Raw genomic sequence first — 17,349 nt, forward strand, 5'->3', positions numbered from 1 at the left:
TTTCATGATTTTTTTTGGCTCTTCCTGCTATACAGCATTGGTTTTCTTTTTTAGGATCTATTCATATGGTACAAAGCAGCACCTAGCATATAGTGAACAGTAGGAAAATACACACATACAAAAATTTAGTGTATGTTATATATGTGTGGTCATGAGTGTACCATAGTGGGCATATGGAGGTCAAATGATAACTCCGGGGAGTTGGCTCTCTTTTTCCACCTTCACACTAAAAGGCCAATCAAAAAATATATATAACATAACATATATAGCATTATAATCTTATGCTGTAATCTTGTGCTAGCTTATGTAGTTATGAACTACTTTCTAATTATGACATGCCATTTTATAACACTCTAGGCAAATTTTATTGCCTTCATTACTACAGAGTCACAGTGAGGTTAAGTTACTTATTCAAATATAGACTCAAGAAATTGCAAGGCAGATTCTAAAGCTCAATCTCTTCTGTCAGCTAGAGGACACCAGGGCTGTTTCCACAAGAGCATAACTGACTCCCTAGATTGCACTGACTCTCCTGAAATTATACACTGATGGACATTCAAGAGGTACACCAGCTTCCTAATGCTTAATTTGTGGTGAAAATGGCTTATTGAACACAAAGGCTGTGGCTTTGAATTGGTATTGAAGTTTGTGTTTATAGAGAAAATATTTAAGTTGGTAAGGAATTACATGATGGGTGATCACTGGAGGCCTATCTATAGTCACACAGATATCCGTACAACTATATTGCATGAACAAACACATCTTGTTGAAAAGAGCTATAATATGATTACAATTGGTTTCCAACTCCATAAAGAGTATAGCTAAATCTGTGATACAAAAATGTGCCAAGAAAAATTATTAGTATTAAGCCATTCTGATCATGAGAGGATGTATGTAAACATGGTCAAAATTTGTGATGTTCTTAAAATAAGGAAACTGTATTTATGAAAGCCAACACCGTGTGCAATGAATATACCTTCAAAAGCACTACAGCACTATTAAAAAGAGAAAATAAAGATTTCTCTCTGTTAAAAATTAATTATCAAACATTGACTACAGTTAATGCTATGCCATATAACACAGATAAAATTACATGTAAGAAAAAGGCTAACAAGGTTTTGCAACCACATTTTTGCAAACATGGCATCAGGGGGACTATAAAGGACTAATCACTCACTACTGAAGGAAATAGATGGTTTGATAAAGGACCCAATGGTCTGAAGGGATTTTTGACAAAATAATGTCTCAAGAAAATTTATCATACAGCAACGTATTTAGCTTAAGTAGACTTTCTTCTTAAGTATTTAACACTCCCTGGGCATTGGTGGCACACACCTTTAGGCAGATCTCTGTGAGTTGGAGAACAGCCTGGTCTACAGAGTGAGTTCCAGGACAGTCTCCAAAACAATACAGAGAAACCCTGTCTCAAAAAACAAAACAAAACAAACAAAAAAAGAATTTAACACTCAAATATTACAGCTAATGTGCTTAAAAGACAATTATTGATATTTTAAATATACCGCATTATAAAACATACAGGAATGTCACGTCTGATATACAGGAAACACAACTACCCTAAGGAGATATTTAAATCCTGTATTAGAACTAACTAACACGGTTAAGTCAAAGTGGGGGAGTTCTTTTGAGTACTTAGAATATCAGAATAGGTAGCTAATTCAGAATTGAGACCACTGAGGGCAAGCTTTCTAGTTTTGTCTAATCTTATATTAATATGCCAATTGAACAAACTGTGACTCTTAAAAGGATGGTCAGGTACCAGTTAGCAACAATTAGTCATTTACTTATTCAGACAGAGTGCCGTATAGCTCAGAAAGTCTCAAACTTACTATGTAGCCAAGGTTGGCCTTATTCTTTTGATCCTTCTGCTTCTACCTCTCCTACTCACTATGTAGCCAAGGTTGGCTTCGTTCTTAGGATCCTTCTGTTTCTATCCCCACCCCACCTCATCCTCCCACCCCCACCCCACCTGGCCAATTGCCGGGAAGACAAGCATACATGACCATGTCCAGCTTCTGGGCTTTCTTTTATAGTCACTCCAACATTTTTAAAAAGACATGTAAGAACTCCAAACACGATTCCTTTCCTCTGGATTTTAGGTGATGAATCACAATAGAGGGAAAGAGAGGAAACAGTTCTCCTTTTGAATATGGAAAGACTAAAAACCATAAAGCATTGGGATGAGCAAAATCTCTAAGAAGGGGATCCTAGAAATGAGGTGCTTAACTATGGCCCTAATATAGGCCCTGAAATACTGAAGACAAATCGGACATTGAAAGTGTTCACATAGGCTGGCCATCTAATTAGAGAACACGGATAAAGATAATACATTGATACCCTGCTAAAACACATGCTTGGGTCTGGAGAACTTCATCTGGGCATCCCAGACAAAACGCAATATGGGAACAGCTCTAAGTAAGGACAAGAACACTATAAAAATAGAGATGCTTAGGAGGAGGAATGCAAGATGCTTAGAGAGGAAGACAACACATAGAGGAAGGAAGAATTAAGCCATATTCTCTGTGAATGTGGTGCATGAACACATGTAAGAGAATGTGTGTCCATGTACACAGATACAGAAGCCAAAGAAGAATGATGGGTGACTTCCTCTATCACTTACCATCTTACAAATGAGACAAGGTCTCTCTGAACCTATTTAGTCTAGGCTGGCCAGGATGAGCCCCTGGGATTCATTTGTTTCTGATATCCAAAGCTGGGATCTTAGGAGTCACAGCCATACTTGGCTTTTTCATGGGTGTTGGAGATTTGGACTCATATCCTCTTGCTTTTACAGGAAGTGCCCTTCTCTGTAGTGATATCTTACCCAAGCTCCATTCTCTGACCCTCAGGCAGGCTTTATGTGTACAAGCAAGAAATCTCTACACTTCTCCAGTCAGCGTCTCCCCACACCCATAACCATATTACTTTTTAACACAATGGGTAAGGCTTGTGATTTATGATTGTTTAAGGGGAACCTTCAACACTTACTGGCTCTATAGACAGTGATGAAGCATTGTGTCTTGTGGCCAGCCCTTCATACATTACAGGAATAATGTAATAGCACAAAACTCAGTTTGGGAGGACTCACTGAGTTAGAATATGTAAAATACTCAGAACATAGCTGGAACCTCCTTTCCCTTTAGTTTTGATTATTCATAATCTCACCCTGATTAGATGCTTATTAGAGAGGAAGGGAGGAAAGAGGAAATTAAGGCTAGTTTACTTTATTTCTTATCAATCAACTGTGACAAAAGATTTGCGTTCTAACTTAAATAAACATGACTCAAAGTTTGCCTTCAGTCTCTGTTAGAACTACCTCATATTATGTTCACATTTTCACTGTCCACCATTTCCATGAATAATTTGGTGAGGTTTTTGGAAACAAAACTATTTGAATTTTTTAAAAAAGGAAAAAAAGCCTAACACATAGAGCATTTCTGAATAAACATAAGGGGGGAAAAAGAATTCAAAAGCCACTATACTTATACCAAATAAATTAATTAGAAGTAAATGAAATGCAAACAGAAGACCATTATGCTCATAAATACATTAAAACATAATTAGTACCCTTAAATGAACACTAAATTAAATATAAAACAACATTTAGAAAACCTAAGTAGTTGTATCTAGAAGTTAAAATTATTTTCAATGATCTTTACTTTAAAATTGTACTAAGAAAGCTGGGCGTGTTGTCATATGTGTATAATCCCAGCCCTTAGAGAGTGATGTGGGGAGATCTACGGCAGTCTGAGCGACATTTGTAATGTCCAGGCCAGTCTGAGCTCTATGTCAGGAGGATTTCAAAAACTGAGCAAGTATAGCCAGAACATTTCTGAACATATACAGAGAAAAGAAGAGGCAAAGTGGGATATTCAATCAAAATAAAAAAAGAAAATCAAACTGAAAAATTTAATATACATTTACTGAAATACAACCTGAAGTCGGAAAAAAGTACTTCTCTTTAAGAAGACAAATTTTAAAACTAAACTTTGAATTATCTGCTTACTTTTACTAAAAGATGTATCTTTATATAACTCTAGTAGAGTGAAAAGAGTTAGTAAATGGCTTATGAATAAAGGCCCATCAACATGTGCTAGGGATATCAGTAAGTGGAGAACCAACTGAGCTATGTGTAAGGACAATAATAGGAAGTACTCCAGTTGGAGGGATGTAAGGCAAAACAGTTACCCTGGACACATTTTGGTATACAGCTGACTTTTATCTCATAAACAATACTTTCAAACATAATATGCTATTGATTTAGGAACACTCAAAGGAAAGAACTGCATAATAGTCTAAGTGAAATTGCAAGGTACAGATTTTGTATGCTAATACAATAGCTTTGTTGAGATAACAGAGAGTGGATACAGAAAGCCAGATAGACAATATTTATCTACATTTGAACAATGCTTTCAACCCTGTGCTGCAAATCAGCATGCTGAGAAATTAAGATATGAATTGTATAGATGATGTGACAGAGTGAATTACTAGTGGCTTCTAGATTTGAAATAAGGGATTATTATCCTTTCAGATACTGAAGTTCATACCAATGTATCTCAAGTTTTAATTTGCAGCTAGACTAATTATGTGAAATAAAATAAATGTAGCTTATACATTAATCATCTTCAGGTAAAGGTTAATTTAATAGAATTCAATATAATTCACCAGAAAAAAATTGGAAGCAAACAATAACAAAGAATCTAAAAAGTGACTGATTTACCTATACAACACAAGCACAGGGAACTTCATAAACAAAAGATGTGTCTTTCATATTTTAGAATCAGTGTCAGATAGGTTAATTAGTTGAATTTTTCTTCTATTATATATTATTTTCCACCTTTTTATGCACAAAAATTCTTAAGCAAAGATAAAATCATATAGCAAATACTGATAGCATTTCCTATTATTTAACTTTGTGTCGCATGACTGTAATTCATTAGAGCAACTGTGTTAACAAGTAAAGTCTTGGAGGAAGGACATAGAGGAGTTGGCAAGCACTTTCAATGTTATTATTTAAAACCCAATGTCTTATTAAAATAAACCACTTAAGTCTGGACTTAAAAGAACAAAAGGCAACTGGCCATCACATAATCATTTGTTCTTACAATAATTCTAGATTTCTATTATGTGTGAGGCATTGTGATACTAGGTCATGTGCAGTCCTATAGTGTATACTTTAGATAGCACAGAGCTGTGAAAAAGCAATTAAAATAGGTATTGTTGTAAGGCTGGGAATTTTCAACAATTCTCATACTGAAGCAGAAAAGGTACTATGTATCACATACTATAAGGACTACTTAACCTAAATTAATCTAAGTTCAAGAATATTATAAGTACAGCTACAATATAATGCTCTAATATATGTAGGTATTCAAATATCTTAAAGTATCTTTTTGAAGGAAATTTAGAACAAATTTATGATAAAGAGATATTAGAAATATCAGCATATTGGTTATTAATTGAAAGGCAGAATTTGAAAACATTCTTTTATGGGGATAAGAATTCATATTTCTTTTATAGGGCTAAGAATTCATATTATACTTTTTATATTACATTCATTAATAATGTTAAATCTGCAACTACTAGTATTTCTTACTTTAAAAAAATTAAGACTCCAATATCAGAATGAATGTCAGTCGAATAAACTACTACAAAAATGGCTGACTGTGACATGTACTACTTGTGACAGACAGAACTACATATGTTATAAGGTTGGTTTATCAATTGGTTATATTGATTCAATGCCATATAGTACTTCAGATGCCATAGAATGCTTTATATCCAGGGTTCTATATTTACTAGTTCTACAGGCATACCACAAATATCAGTGAAAACAATGTGCTGAATGGAGGTCTTGTTGCACGATGGTAGTGCGTCTGACTCCAGAGAATGCACTGAACTGCAAATGCCAAGACGTGTACTTTACAGAGCCAAGAGAAAAGAAATTGCTAATGGTTTTTGCCACCAGAGATAATTTTTTCAGTGTGTTTTAACATTAGCTAATCACAAATAAGAGCATACAGTCAGGATTTCTGCAGGTCAAATCGGGCAAGAGTAACTTATATATACTTGTGCATGTGAATTTGGTTTGAATACACGTCTTTGTAGAGTTATACACCAAAGCCCTACAGAGCTTTCCTGCAGGTTGTCATTGGAGATATGATGGGGTGTTGCTATTAGCATTTTAAACTTCCCAACTCAAACATTTATGGTTTGCTGGATCTCAGAATCTAACCAGAGATGAAAACACACTTTTTTTTTTGGGTCCAGGCTGTCATGGTAAAATATCTGTATGAATGATAATAAAATTTCAACTTTTTAATTTATTCAGTAACATACAAAGCAAAAATCTGCACTCAGCATATTATCAATCTTTCAACTTCTCACTACTTTTATGCGCTTTTGAGAAACTGAAAGATTCATAATGTGTTCTAAGTGTTTGTGAAAGAGTGTGTGTGTGAGACAGAGAGAGAGAGAGAGAGAGAGAGAGAGAGAGAGAGAGAGAGAGAGAGAGAGAGAGAGAGAGAGAAGAGAATGTGCTTACCACAGTGATAATGTGACAGAAGGTGTCCATCCTTTCCTCCTACTATGTGGTTCATAAGGACAGAACTCAGGTGGTAAATCATGGGACAAAGTGTCTTTGCCACTGAACCATGACAATGGCCCTATAGGATGCTTTCAAACTAATTTTATGCTAGCAGATATTGGTGCCAGGCAATGACTATAGTGTAATGCTGTTACGTAGTTTGTGATCGTGAAATGGCATGAAGCCCTGTGAAGGCATTAGACCACAGTCTATGGCCTATCCAGGAAATACAAGTATTGTTGCCAAATAGTTAATCCTTAGGGGGCAAAAAGAATCATATATTTTTACCTTCCTCTTTTCTTCTCTTTGCTTCTTCTTCATTCCTTTCTTTGGCTTTTAATGCTTCATCAGCTTTTGCTGCAAGAAAACAAAATTTCTTGCATTTATTTTATGCATAGCTTGTAAATGAGAATAGTGGGGAAAGAAAACAGAAATTTAATGTTTATTTTTGTGAAGTTGTCATAAAAAAGAAATATGGCAGTTATGAATTAGAAGTACATATTTGTATTCTCCATTCAGAATTTATATCCAGAATATTTACTTATAATCCCAGAGTCTTAGTTCAAGCTACCCTCTGCACAAAAAGAAAATGAAATTGAGTAATGTGAGGTTAAATCATGATATGTGAATTGGGAAAATAGGTGGTTATTAAAAGCCATCTGATTTAGCAGTGGAACATATCTGTTTTAAAGTCTGGAGGATTAAATTTTATCTATAAGAAACTTGAAGTATCTGTGTTGCAGTATCAGATTAAGCGAAATTTTGCTTTCTCTTTTTTCATGCACATCATAATAGAGCTTTATTCATGTTATGACAGCATTTGCTAAAAAGGATCTTTTTTCTCTCTAGAACCTCTTCCCTTATTACTTAATTATCTACTAGTTGCTCAACTGCAGGGATTTTTCAAACACTTTACTACAGATGTTAAAGAAGATTAAAAATATACAGCACAGTAACATGGGACTATCAATATACTCTGTAAATTAATTAAATTTCTGTTCTAGCACATCATTTATTCTGAAGCATTAACGTCTCAAAGGAGCGATTCTCCTTTATTGCCGTCTTACTGCCTGATGAGTGAACTAAGCGAAAATAAGTCTCTAATAGCATTAGAGTTGATGAAATATTAAGTTAAAAAAGTATTGCCTCGTCAAAAGAAAAAGAATCAGACTGTGCCAGCATTAAACTTCAGATCAGACTTTATCATAATGATAACAGCAACTAGAAACTGTGATTTTTAAAAAATATACTGCAGTTGTTGCGCAAATATGTTTCCCATACAAAATTAATGTATCTTTAGACCTACAAAAATCTGGCTAAAAGAAGGAATTTAAGGAAAATTCATGTATCATAAAAAAATTCTCTTCAAAGTTTGATTTTCTTTGCCATCAATGCTGACACTTCTTCTTAAGGTATACAACTCACATAATGGTGTTATGAGTGCTATGTCTAATGACATAGACATCTGTTTCCATTTATATGCTTTTATATATTCTTACACTGTTTAAAGTCATGAAACATTAAAACTTTATGTCGTTTTACATCATTGCACAAATCTACTAAATTAGATAATAAAAACAAACCAGCAGTAACTCTAAGGACTTTTACTTCATTTACACTTTATTCACCCTGGTAGAAGGACAAGGATAATAGAAATTCCATTTAAATTCAATTTGGGTTATATGTGTAATTGTAGATATACCCCTTGAGTCATGTAAAATGCTCAGCTTATGTTTCTTTCAAATTATCCCGCTCAGATTCCCATTCTACTCCTTACAACCATCTTCAATATGTATTAGCAGAGCTCATTAGGCTGAAATTTAATAATGCAAACATCAGGTGCATTTCAAGAGCCTCCATTAACAACGTAAGATGGATTGCTTATATATAACTCTTGGGCCAACCGGGCACAATTTAAATTCAATAAAGTAGCCTGCCTAAATCTGATTTATCTATTTGACTATGCTGGTTTGTCCTTTCTTACTGATTTGTTGCTATACATGGACAATTCATTGGAATATTGTTTTCTATGTTTTTTTAAAACTGAAAATAGCTTTGGTACTGTGGTTAAATATTTTATGTAATTCATCTTCATACTGTCAATCAAGATTCTCATATTTGTGTATGTATGTAAATAAAAAATCCTGGGAATTACATTGAAATAACATGGACAATCTTCTTGTGTCTTAGTATTTGTTAGTTTATTTTAGGCTCCTGGCTTAACTTAATTATTAAAAAGTTTAGTAGGGGGTTGTAGAGTTGGCTCATTCCTTAAGAGTACTTTCTGCTCTTGCAGAGGACCCAGGTTCATTTTCCAGCACCCATATGACAACTCATAACTGCTTGTAACTCCAGATAACAAGGATGATCTTAAAAGTACACATCTAACCTTGCTCATCTTAGACACAGGGGTGAGGGCTTTGGTCCTGCCTCAACATGGTGATGGGACAGAATTCCTTGACTCCCCATGGGAGGTCTTACCCTCTCTGAAGAGCAGACAGGGCAGAGGGGGAGTTGAGGGGAAGTTGGGGGGAGTGAAAAGAGAGGAGGGAAGGGGAACTGGGATTAGTTTGTTAAAAAAAAACTAAAATGAACTATAAAAAAGTACACAGTGGCCCCTGTGTCCTCCAAAAGACTATGAATGAATTTACGTGGAGAGAAATATATTAAAAACGAATCATCAGGATAAACTCCTCTTTGATTATTAAGGGAGTGTGGAATGAACAATTCCCCGACCAAACAGCTTTATGCTATTATAATGTAAGTGTGGAAAGAAGCAGAACTTTCCTGGTCATTCATATATAATTTAATTTACTTGAAAAATTTGTATTGTCCAAAGGTAGAAACTCCATTTTACAGATGATGTCACTAAACACTACTCGATGTGCCACAAAATTTGACACTGATGTTCACAAGTAGTTAGAGGTCCTCTTGTGGGTTACCATCTTCTTTGACTCTGTAACATCATCTACTCCAAGTCATATCAATTACTTTATGCTACTTTTCTTGTTGAACTTTCTATACAGTCTCTAATCCTTTGGTGTTCTCCAATTCTCCAGGGCTAGTTGTACCCTCAAGGCTTTCTTTCTTGAATATTCAACCTGAAGCCATGACTTCTATCACCCCAACAAAATTCATTTTGTATATAATTCCCATTGTGAAGTTTTAGAAGTAGGACATCTAAAAGGTGAGTAGGCTGTGAGTGCTCTCTTCTTGACTGGATTCACAAATTAATGAAGTATCTTATCAATAAACCTGTCATAGAAGCCAGTTTACAGGTCTTTTATGTATACCTCTCTTGTCTGGTGATGTTTGTCCTGCAGAGCCTTAGAACTCTGCACTGCCCCCACCAGCAAGAAAGTCTCATAAGATATGGTTCTTTGACCATGTACCCTCCATAATTATGAGTTAAATAAAATTTTATTCTTTACACATTACATTCTCTATGGTAGTCAGCTATAGATTCATAAGGGCAAAGATATTGAACTCCAAAGCAACTATTTCAATTCCAAGTATGTAAACATCATCATCTCCAATTTGTTGTTTTAACAAACAGTTACTTATACTTCTGACAATTTTCTATTTATGCTGAATGGTCTACCTACAAAACAGTGTATACTGCTACTAAATGATTTAGTAACTTGCATCCTTAGAGATTGGCAGCACCTCTTCAGTCAGTACAGTCATAGGTGATGTCTGTTCTTAGTTCTTTGTCAATAATCAACCAACATGCCTGGTGTCCTGATACTTCCTCAGTTCTACCTCTATTTACCCTCATATTTTTACTACCTTTCAAGTTTACTGCCTTTCTTGCCTTGTTTTATAAAATAAACCCATCCACTTGTGCTTTATTTTTTGAAAATTTTTAGATTTTTTATTTAAATTAGAAACAAGGTTGGTACACATGTCAATCCCAGCTCCCTCTCCCTCCTTTCCTCCCACACACCCCCACTCACCACCCCCATGCCCCCACCCAATTCCCACTCTGTTCCCTAGGGAGGGTAATGCCCTCTCTGGGGGATCTCCAGAGTCTGTCATTTCATTCAGGGCAGCGCTTAGGCCCTCCCCCAAGAGTCCAGGCTGAAAGAGCATCCCTCATTGTGGGATGGGCACCCAAAGTCCATTTGTATGCCAGGTATAAATACTGGTCTACTACCCAAGGCCCCATAGATTGCCTAGGACTCCTCACTGACACCTACATTCAGGATCAGTCCCATGCTGGCCTCTCAGCCATCAGTCTGGGGTACAAGTGCTTCCACTTGTTCAGGTCAGCTGTTTCTGTGGGTTAAACAAGCCCAGTCTTGACCCCTTTGTTCATCAGTCCTCCCTCTCTGTCACTGGGTTCCAGGAATCCAGTTCAGTGTTTAGCTGTAGGTGTCACAAGAACTTTGAGTCTTTAAAGAAAGAAATTAAAGAAGACACAGAAAATGGAAAGATCTCCCATGCTCTTGGACAGGTAGGATCAATGTAGTAAAAATGGCAATCTTGCCAAAAGCAATCTACAGATTCAACACAATCCTCATTAAAATACCAGTACAATTCTTTACAGGCCTTGAAAGAATAATAATCATCTTTATATGGAAAAACAAAAGACCCAGGATAGCCAAAACAACCCTGTTCAACAAGGCAACGTCCGGAGGCATCACCATCCCTGACTTTAAGCTCTATTACAGAGCTGTAGTCCTGAAAACAGCTTGGTATTGGCACAAAAATAGACAGGTAGACCAATGGAATCTAATTGAAAATCATGATATTAACCAACACACCTAAGAACACTTGGTTTTTGACAAAGAAGCTAAAATTATACAATGGAAAAAAGAAAGCATCTTCAACAAATGGTGCTGGCAGAACTGGATTCTGACATGTAAAAGACTGCAGACAGATCCATGTCTTTTGCCATGCACAAAACTTAAATCCAAATGGATCAAAGACCTCAACATAAATCCATCCACACTGAAACTCTTAGAAGAGAAAGTGGGAGGTATCCTTGAGTGAATTGGTACAGGAGACTGCTTGAACATAACACCAGTAGCACAGACACTGAGATAGACAATTAACAAATGGGACCTGCTGAAGCTGAGAAGCTTCTGTAAGGCAAAGGACACAGTCAACAAGACAAAAAGGCAGACCACAGAATGGGAAAAGATATTCACTAACACCACATCTGACAGAGGGCTGGTCTCCAAAATTTACAAAGAACTCAAGAAGCCAGTCTCCAGCACACAAAATAATCCAACTAAAAAGTGGGTCACTTGTGCTTTAAAGCCTATTCTTTTTCATAGCCTTTGGGCATCTTGGTTCTTAAGGTTCAAATGCTGTCCTCTCTATCCTTAACTACAAATATATTGAGTCCTACAAACTTTTCTTCCAGCACTGCTACTGCCATCTTTTGTTTTCAAAAGCTGCCTCACCCCCAATTTGCAGTGGTCATGAAAAATTCTCTTACAGCCAAGTGTAATGGCCACCTTCATTCTCTGTTTTGTAAAATTGGCTGTGGATATAGCTCAATGGTAAAGGGATTCCCTATTATGTGTGAGACCATAGATTTTATTTCTAGCATCACAAGTAAATGACTGTATCTTTTCTAAGTGCTCTAATACTCTCACAATATTTCGATTGCTCTCTTTCACTTCTTCAATTTCTGGTTTTGGGTAGCATGTGGAAAGTCCAAATTGTTACCTATAAGCCTTTCACAGATATACGTACCTATCCGTGGTCCCTTTCTTGGGCATTAGAACTACCCATTAGATATTTCAAAATTGTGCCCCTGGTTGAACTCACAATGTTTTCCTCGTTGTTTCCCAGATTCTCTTCCCTTAGTATATCCCTACCCCTGCCCGTTTTTAAAAGCAATCATCTAATCTCTTGAGCTGACAGCTTTGTGACATTTCCCTCCAGCTCTTATGCTCATGCAGTATAGTATGACTAATCACCAGCTCTGTGAGATTATCTCTAGAATACCCTCACTCCTTTCCATTTTCAGTAGTCACACCCAGATCATCTTTGTTCTTTTGTTACTATTTTATTCTGCACTACTAATCGCCTTTCTTCCAATGCACCCTGCACATGACCAAAAGGGCAAGGAATGTATTCACTGCTTTATATACTGTCTCTAGAAACTCAATCAATGTTGAGTAAATGAATATACTTTTATGAAACCCCCAAATAATCATGGTACTGTGGAACCACATTAAAGTATGTGCACATAGAGATTACTATAAACATACCATATATATACTTCTAGAGATACTGAACCCAAGTCTTCAACATGCCATTTAAAGCCCTTTAAAGTCTGCTATCAAGGTAACTCTTAAGTCCCAATATTCATTATTCTTTCCTCCTTGCCAGGGATGTGTATTCTGGCCTTCTTGGGCATTTTGTTACACTACATCTTTTTTTTTTAACCCCCAGAGACAGGGTTTCCCTCTGTAGCATTGGAGCCCATCCTGGAATTAGTTCTGTAGACCAGGCTGGCCTTGAACTCACAGAGATCTTCCTGCCTCTGTCTCCCAAATGCTAGGATTGGGATTAAAGGCATGTGCCACCACCCCCTGGTTTACACAATTCTTTGTTCTTGCTGGGGTATCCATTTTGTTTTTTTTACTGAGAAAATTATACCTGGAAGTTTTAGCTGAAATACCACCCTCTTCTGTGAAACTCAACCTGATCAACAACCTTCAAATCTGTCTGTCAAGGAACTTAACATGTCATTCCATTGCCAAAGTCATGAAGAACTAAAAACAAAGATAGAAAGGAAGTGACAATTATTTTGTAATTCTCACTTTCTTTTTCCAACTACTGGTTGAATTGTGATCCTGCTAAAGGCAAACGCCAAATAAAATGAATCTGGGTTACTGAATTTCTGCAAAGAGCAGTATTTTCTTTATGAGTTGCATCACAGTGTGACACAACACAAAACATAAACATGTTGTTTGTCAGCACTGTTGTTTTCACATTGTCATAGCAGATGACCCAAGCCTCCTTAATATAGTAGCTGTTCAATGAATAGTTCCAAAACAAATGAATAAAAAGTACTTGGAAATGAAATAAAGATATTATGTTGTTCCCCGAGAAATAAAATCTTTCAGAACAGAACTCATCTGAGGCTGGTTTACTAGAGTGACAGGGAGCAGAGGAGCAGAAGAGGTAACATATGGTGGTGGTGGTGGGGCACAACAGGGCATTATTTATTAATAGTATGTGTTATCTACAAGAAGTATCAAGTTTATTCTCATCCTCACTAATTTTATAAAATTTCACTAGGACTATGGCTTTTTAGATAACTAAAACAGTTTGCATAAAACAGATTGTAAATGATTTTAAGAAGTACTTTATATACCTTGTGGGAGAGAATAAATAACATCAAGAATTAGAAAGGACTGATGGGGTTACAACTCATACCACACTTTCATGAAGAGCTATAACGGCATTTCTAGAGAAAAAATTTCCCCAAAGTCTAACCATCGTCATCTAGAAGTTCGTTTTGCATATGTAGTTAAATCTTGGATATTGTACCACCAAGAACGTACCAGAGACATTAAGGAGTTTTAAAAACAAAACAAATGGAAAGCAGATGGGGATAGATACAAAGAAAATGATGAGGATATCATAGTTGATCATATTCAGAATATTAGGAAGAAGTTTTAGGGAGGTTTTAGTCAGTGGATACCAATCACACTAGTCAGGCCTGGGGCAAATGTCAAGATGGAAATTATGACCGGAACAGTTGAGCAATGGTACCTCCCCTGTATGTGTATAAGGATACAGGCAGGATTTGCCCACAGGCAATAACAGTGAGTGCAGAGGTGCTGGGGCCTGTGAGGCAAGCACTGGCTATTACTGACCCTTAAAAGGAATGATAAGCTACTGGTTTGTCCTTATCAACAACACATCTTGCCACTGACAGGAAAAAAATGAAGACAGGTTATAATGAGGTGAAATGTCAGGATTATGGGGGCTGTGAAACAGAATGATGAACAGCCAACCTGGAATCACCATATAGTTGAGAAAAAAAATCAGTCCCACGAAAAAGAGAAAACAAGAGCAATATAAAGAATAGTATTCTAAAACGGCAAAGTCTTGCAATCAGAGTTAATAAAGAAAACAATGTTTTGGAATCAGAGTAAATAGATAGCACCCTTAGGTCTGAGATAATATTGACTGTATCTTAGAAACTACATTTTGAGCATGAAAAAAAAACCAACAAAAAACAAAACTCCATGTGTGAACTCAAGAGTGGAACAAGCATAACTGAAGACTAAATGAGCATACTAGATTTTATCTATGAAAATTTTACTGGATGTAGTGGAAGGAACAGAGTTTAGACATCCAAGAGGCAGAATTATCATCATGACTAAAGTTAATGTTTATTGAATGCATACTATGTACCTCTGTGCTTACGTATTTGGATATATTTCACTTAATTATCAGAACAGCTCTTTGAGATGTTTGCCATACTGCCATACTCATTTTACAGGTGAGAAGCTGAAACAAGATGTCATTTAATGTGTTTTTCAAGGCCATGGAGTCAGAGGCACAGAAGAAACACCATGATATTTACTAAGAAAAGTTCTGGCTAAAGAGGAAAGAGGACATGGAGAATAAAGACTATTGATTTCTCCAGAACTTCAGAAAGGCACAAAGAATGGTCAGTTTGTGAAAGAAGGAAAATGAAAGATGGATTTATTTTAAAAAGTTGTTAAAAATTACAAAACATCTTGAATATTAAGAAACATCAATTAGCACCCAAGAATGCCTGAGAGAAGAGGATTCAATACAAAGAAGGAAAAAGCTAGGTTGGTGTCTAATTGCACTCCTCAAATTACTCCAGTCAGAACCCATAGAGGTCATATTCTCTGAAGATAATGAAATAGAGTGGGGAATTACAAGGGAGAAACTAATTTTGCAACCCTGACCCCCTCAGTTATCCACTCAAAGTTATATTTTAATCCTTCTAAGGGAACTTGTTAGAAACTCTATCAATTCAAATAAAATGGGCAGGGGAATTACAAAATTATAAACAGAAAGGTGCTCTAAAAGATAAAAATCAATAAAGCCAAAAGAAATTATCAAAACAATCAAAAATATAAGTAAGTCTTTGGAAAGTTTGATCAAACGGGGAAAAAAACAGAAAAAAGTTAAGTGATAAAACCAGAGACACAGATACATATTTAAAAGGCAGCACACAGAATACACACACAACACAAACATACGGTACACAGATCTATAGTGGGGAATCTAGAGAAGACCAATAATTTTTACAAGAAAAAAAGCAGAGAATGAGAACCTGAAAATCTTAGAAAAATAAAATTCCATTTGAAATGATTCCAAGCTAGATAGCTTTTATGTTAAAACTCAGACTTTCAAGGAACACAATGGGCAAAATACAGTCTAAAAAAAATGTACTTGGTTGTCTTCAGCTATGTTTCGATGTGAGCTCACTGTACTTCAATGAATTGTTTTACAATTATGGTGTAAATCCACGGGGATTGTTGTGGATTATTGCAGTAGAACACACACACAAAAAAACCACAACAAAAAGACATAAATGTGAGAAAGGGACTTGGGGTGGGGAGAGGTTCATAAGGGTGAGAGGAAGTAAGAGAGGGTGAAGGGTGAAATCAATCAACACAAGTTTGAAGTTATCAAAGAGTAAGTTTAATTTAAAAATGTGTTTAGGATTACTAATGCCTAATGAAATGCAATTAAAATAATATTGTATTTTCTTAACACATTAAAAAAAATAAGAAGACCATTGGCTGGAGAGATGACTCACTGTTTAAAAGCAACTGTAGCTTTATCAGAAGACAGGTTTGGTTCCCAGCACCCAAACAGGAGCTCAAAACTGCAACTCCAGCCAGGCAGTGGTGGAGCACGCCTTTAATCCCAGCACTCGGGAGGTAGAGGCAGGGGGGATCTCTGTGAGTTCGAGGCCGGGCTGGACCGACAGCCTCCAAAACAATACAGAGAAACCCTGTCCCGTAAAAAAACAAACAAACAACAACAACAAAAACCCTGCAACTCCAGATCCAAGGGATCTGATGTCCTCTTTTGGACTCTTCATGCACCCGTCACCCGAGGTGCTTATATATACGTACAGGCAAACACTCATACACATAAGATAAACCACTAAAAATAAAAAAGACCAAAACATAAAATTAAAGCTAGAGGAAATAAAACCTCTCCTTGGCTGGAACAGGTTGCAAACTGGTACCACAGATTTTAGGGGTTAATTGCCTCATGTGACAAAACTGAAACTATACATGGCATTCACAGAGCCAGTCTCCTGGAGAACACTGTTCTACAGAAATGTGCATGCACATTTCATGATATGGAGAAAGGCCATATGCCTCTTTGCAAAGAAAAACAAAAGGAAGTGAACCATATAAATTTGGAAGGGGATAAATAATTTATAATATGCAATACTCCAAATTCACTGAAAATTATAAAGTAGGTATTAATGAAGAAAGATCTCTGGAATCAAATTAGTTGTATGATCCAAGTTAATAAATAAAACAAAGTATATAAATAAATAGGCAAATTCATTGAGTGAGAACCAAGCATGGAAAAGCACTAATTTACTTGGGTAACTAGAATGTGGAGGTCACAACTTCCTTCTTCCTAATCCCATGTCCTCTTTTTTGTTTGTTTGTTTGTTTGTTTTTGAGACAGGGTTTCTCTGTATTGTTTTGGAGGCTGTTCTGGAACTCGCTCTGTGGACCAACCTGGCCTCAAACTCCAGAGAT

At 36.2% G+C, this 17,349-nt stretch overlaps 1 protein-coding gene across 5 annotated transcripts in view; it reads right to left on the bottom strand.

Moving 5' to 3' along the window:
* The window catches only part of Rsrc1 (arginine and serine rich coiled-coil 1), a 306,538-nt gene that overhangs the window by 56,528 nt on the left and 232,661 nt on the right, over positions 1-17,349 (bottom strand). The window contains exon 7 of one of the 5 annotated variants that reach the window (XM_040754328.1): positions 6,893-6,961. The exons of the other annotated variants lie outside the window; for them this stretch is intronic. Coding sequence (XP_040610262.1) covers positions 6,893-6,961 — 69 coding nt within the window. The remainder of the gene's footprint in view (positions 1-6,892; positions 6,962-17,349) is intronic. 5 annotated transcript variants of the gene reach the window in all.

Source organism: Mesocricetus auratus, unplaced genomic scaffold, assembly GCF_017639785.1.
Source record: "Mesocricetus auratus isolate SY011 unplaced genomic scaffold, BCM_Maur_2.0 Super-Scaffold_100011, whole genome shotgun sequence".
Classification (NCBI taxonomy): domain Eukaryota; kingdom Metazoa; phylum Chordata; class Mammalia; order Rodentia; family Cricetidae; genus Mesocricetus; species Mesocricetus auratus.